Consider the following 4509-nt stretch of genomic DNA (forward strand, 5'->3'; position numbering starts at 1 on the left):
AGAGGGAAGCGAGGCACTGATTTAAGAAGACATCAAATAGATTTATGCATCTCCAGAATCACCAAATAAAGGCACAGGAAAAGTTGATAGAACCGAAGTAGTAATTCATTGTACTTTAAGAGTACAAATACTATGTTTTTATAAAAAATATCGATCACATAGCTTTCATGTTTATGCTTCTCAGCTTGTACCATTATCACTACTTGGATTCATTCAGGCAGTGAAACAATGATCAAAATTATACTTCCATTACACAACATTGAGTTGTCCTACTTCTTGCTGAACAAGCTTTTCAGTTTTCCTCTCTCTAAACGCTCAAGTAGCTTCTTGGCACCGGGAATGTCCATCTCAGTAAGCTTCTTGAGATAACCGATAGCCCCATACGAAGTCATCAACTTCTTACACTTTTTGCTCGAGGAAAGCAAGGTTAGACAGGAAATTGCATATTTTTTGGCTGTGTTCTGGGGACTTGGATCGAGCAATACTACCAAATTAAGCACACATTTGTCATCTCTTCTAACTTCTCTATAATTATGGGAAAGGGTCATCAAACTTGAAATTGATTGTGCTGCAACCTCCCTCGCATTGTTAGATTTAGCCTCCAGCATCTTTATGAGAAGTGGAATGCTTCCAGATTCACCCACCAATCGTTTCATTTCAGTCGAGCCGCAGATTAGAAAAATCACCGAGGCTGCTGCTTTTTGTGCACCAAGAGAGCCAGATTTAAGCACATGGACCAGCCTCGGAAGAAGGCCTGATGAAACCAAAACATCAACTGAAATCACTCCAACCAAGTTTCTCAATGCCCCAACTGCAGATTCTTGAGGCAGCGGACCATCTAAATACGCCAGAAGACTTTTTATTCCGCCTTCTGAAATAACACATCTCCGGAGGTTGTCATTACTTGATGTGAGATTTTGTAAGCAATCTGCTGCATATTCTTTAGATCTCAACAGGGCTCCACAATCAAGAAGATTGATCATCACCTTTATAATCCCTTCTTCAGAAAGGGCTTGCCGTGCATCAGGCACAGCCGATATATTCTTCAAGGTACAAGCCGCAGCAGCTTGCAAAACAGAATCATCAGTTCGACAGATCTCAATCAGAGGCCTAACTCCACCATGGCCAACAATTGAGCGTGCGGTTTCTGCTGACATAGACAATCTCTGGAGAGAAAACGTAGCTTTCTCTCGACTCACTGCATTACCAGATTCGACAAGCCTTATAAGGGGAGGAAGAGCGCCTTCAGAAACAAGTAAACTCTCACAACTTCCAGATTCTGCAAGCCAACATATAACGGTAACAGTTTTTTCTCTGATCCGAGAAGAAGTTGCAGTGAGCAATTGGACTAATGCTGCAATATTGCTTCGTCCTAAAACAGCCAACACATTCTTCTCATCATCTTTCATTAATTCTACAAGTGAATCAAGTGCTTTATGCTTAGCCTCGAGGTGTCCAATCTGAAGTCGTGCGAACAATTCTCTTATATTGCTATGATCTGCGGCAGCCTCTTGTTCTGCCAACGGCAAACTAACCTCTCCAAGCACCCCGGTTTTGATCAGAAGCCCACAATCGCGTAAATTCAAATCAAGTTTACACAATAGCGAATCTAAATCACTTTGCATTCTAAGTTTTCCTTCAAATTTCCCTTTTACACAAGACTCCGCCAAATCAATTGCTTCATTCAATGTCCTTGAAACAGCCTGCAATTGCTCCTTACAGAGTGCATTCTTGGAGAAGCAAGGATGGCTAGACAAATCCGATAATCTTGTAGGGATTCGTTCCAATTTCGAAATTATCATCTTCCATCTCCCAGGGAACCCTTTAACCTCCCTGGCTTTTTCCAGAGCCCTGGGAACAAGCATCTGTGCACGAGATAGCCATTCCTCAGCCGACAGATTATGAGCCACCAAATTTTCCTTTCCGTCTTCAACCATGATTCAAGTAAACTAAAAATCAAACCTTAAAGCAAAGCAGGAATTACCTGAAAACAAGAAAACCAAACTTTAACAACAACCACCACCTATATGAGAATTATCGCAGATAATTCAAATTTTTTTTTTTCAACATAGATTGATCAGAATATCTTACAAACACAGTAATTCAAATTTTGACTAAAATCCACCTAGTGAAAATGAGAGACTTGGATTTTGCCAGCAAGAGGTAGGCATCAAGAAGTGAACTTCAGAAGAACTGTCAGATTTCCAAGGCGGTGGCTTGTATTTCCAAAATGGCAAAAGAGACAACTTTTAGAATAGAGAACTTAAAGGTCTGGACCAGTTATAAATAAAGGGCCAATCTCGCAGGATCACAAAATGTCAGTTTACTGAAAATGATGACAGAGCCGACAGGTAAAAATTACTAGTACTAAACAAAAACCCCCCCACAAGACTAATGGAAAGCTTTTTATATAATGATCTTAAATGCAAACGGCCATAAAATAATTTCCGACGTAAAAGTAAATAATTATGAAAGATGGAGTAAATGACAGCTGAGCTGATGAAATGAAAATAGGAACTTTCCAACGGCGATTCCTGCCGTCCAATAAAAGCAGGTGGAAGAGATTTTGCACTCTCCAAAATGCCCTTACACCCACGAAATACAAGTGTACAAGGGCGGACTCTAGACAGAAAATGAGCTAAAATGAATTGTGAAAGAAATAAAAAAAATCTGAAAATTTAAATTTAAAAAGTTTCAATATAAGGTTTTTGAAAATTCAGTGGGGGCGGCCAACCCCACTTGTCCCTTAGTGGGTCTGCCCTGGTACTGTACAATCAATTATCTGCTTTTAGGCATGGAAGGCAATATGACAGATTAAAGGGGTAGTATGGTATACTCATATAAATCAGGCAGCTTTACTTTTCGTAACCTGTGATGTGAATTGCATGCCTATAGAATCCAAATTCTATTCTTGAAATGGGAAAATGATTTTGTCCATCTCCATCTCAAGAATATGGAATTTATCTGAATTTCCGATATGGAATCAAACCCAGAAAAATATATCAAAATTAATTTGAGCAATTAAGACCCCTAAAAAAAAAAAAGAAATATTACTTCAAATTGATTCATTTTTTGCTTATGGCACTGAAGTTCTTTACCAAAATGCTTCTCAACTGTCTCCTGCAAGAAAAAAAATTATCAGTCAGAGAAATCATTTAAAACATTGATAGGAAATGCCATTTGTACGATGTTTTCTTACAACATTGTTGAGAGAAATTGCTTTTTAAACTGTTCAACATGTTGTCAAAAATATTGTATACCAAGCATGATTGAACATTTATAATACGTATTTGAATTTAAATAAATTATATACTCTTAGAAAATCTATCGGTTTCAAATGGAGAATGAACATGAATGGAAAGAAAAGCTAAGGATCCAACCTTCAAGTCAAGCTATAGTCTTTTCCTCTCCAGAAGGAAGCTGCGTCACCTTCATATGCCAATGCTCGATCTGAATCTTTGAAGAGAAACCCAGAAACTCAAGCTTGGAATTTCACTATCAATGATAGGTCCTGTGATAAACTTGACCAAGAACTGAAATGCCGTGGATTCTTTTCAGTGACGGACAGATCGAGCAAATTAAAAACTGAGAAGAAGGTAGAGTGGTAGGTCAACTTATGTATGTAGGTTCAATTTGAAAATATCAAACTTCAACCCGACAATGCCAACGAAGACAAATCCAAAACAAAATTCAAAATCAAAGCTCTCTCTGTATATGGATATATACATATATAAGCACATATTTGTGAGTTATTATCGATATAGAATCGACGGCAGGGATTAAAATGATTAACAGTGTAAATGACCGTTGGGATTGGTTGAAATTTGAAAGTATTCTCCACTACCGAGGAGGAGTGGGACAGTTCAGTTGTGAACTCTCAATTTGAGTCAATTATATTTGACTTCTCTTCGGATTAGTTAAAATTCAAAATTGAAGTTAATGAAATGTGTAATCGAAAAATTGATAAAAATTTTGAATTTCATGAAATGTAAAATTGAAAATTAATTTGAGAAAAATGAGTTTTAAAAATTGAAGATCAAACCGGGACTTCATATTTGTAAATAATAAATACTGATTGCATTTAAAAGGAAAACACAAACATCATTATACTACTCTAATTATATCTTTGATTTCAATTCCCAATGTTCTCATTTTTGTAAAATTTATTCATATATATATTTTTTAAATAGGAACAAGACTTTGATGGTAATTAATCAATCAATTATTTCTTTATAATTAGTGCAAGCAATTGTATAATGTTAAATTGCGAAAAGCCTAGCAGATTATCAGTCTGTTTGGGAGTGATTTTTTCTTTCAAAAAATTGATTTTTTAACCATTATTTTATTATTCTAGATGTCATATTTGACTTCTTCTCTCACAGGTGGACCTCACTTTTTTTTCTAACGATAAAAAAATCAATTCTTAAAATTACTCCCAAACAGGCTCATGGCTGATGAACCAAGACGCGTGGGAGATTGGGTTTTGGGTTACGGGGACATGACCCTGTT

General features: G+C 36.8%; 1 protein-coding gene across 1 annotated transcript; it reads right to left on the reverse strand.

Moving 5' to 3' along the window:
- Nucleotides 1-232: 232 nt before the first annotated feature.
- LOC111380166 (U-box domain-containing protein 15-like) lies at nt 233-3738 on the reverse strand. Its single transcript, XM_023003655.1, has 3 exons — nt 3381-3738; nt 3055-3120; nt 233-1984 (listed from the first exon to the last, which is right to left on the reverse strand). The coding sequence occupies exon 3, from the start codon at nt 1935-1937 to the stop codon at nt 270-272; it is 1668 nt and encodes a 555-aa protein (XP_022859423.1). The 5' UTR covers nt 1938-1984; nt 3055-3120; nt 3381-3738; the 3' UTR covers nt 233-269.
- Nucleotides 3739-4509: the final 771 nt, after the last annotated feature.

The sequence above is a fragment of the Olea europaea genome, unplaced genomic scaffold, assembly GCF_002742605.1.
Source record: "Olea europaea var. sylvestris unplaced genomic scaffold, O_europaea_v1 scaffold2101, whole genome shotgun sequence".
NCBI classification, from domain to species: Eukaryota; Viridiplantae; Streptophyta; class Magnoliopsida; order Lamiales; family Oleaceae; genus Olea; species Olea europaea.

Excerpts from the sequence above, each read along its gene's own strand:
- LOC111380166 (XM_023003655.1), bottom strand. The coding sequence starts at position 1,937 with ATGGTTGAAGACGGAAAGGAAAATTTGGTGGCTCATAATCTGTCGGCT.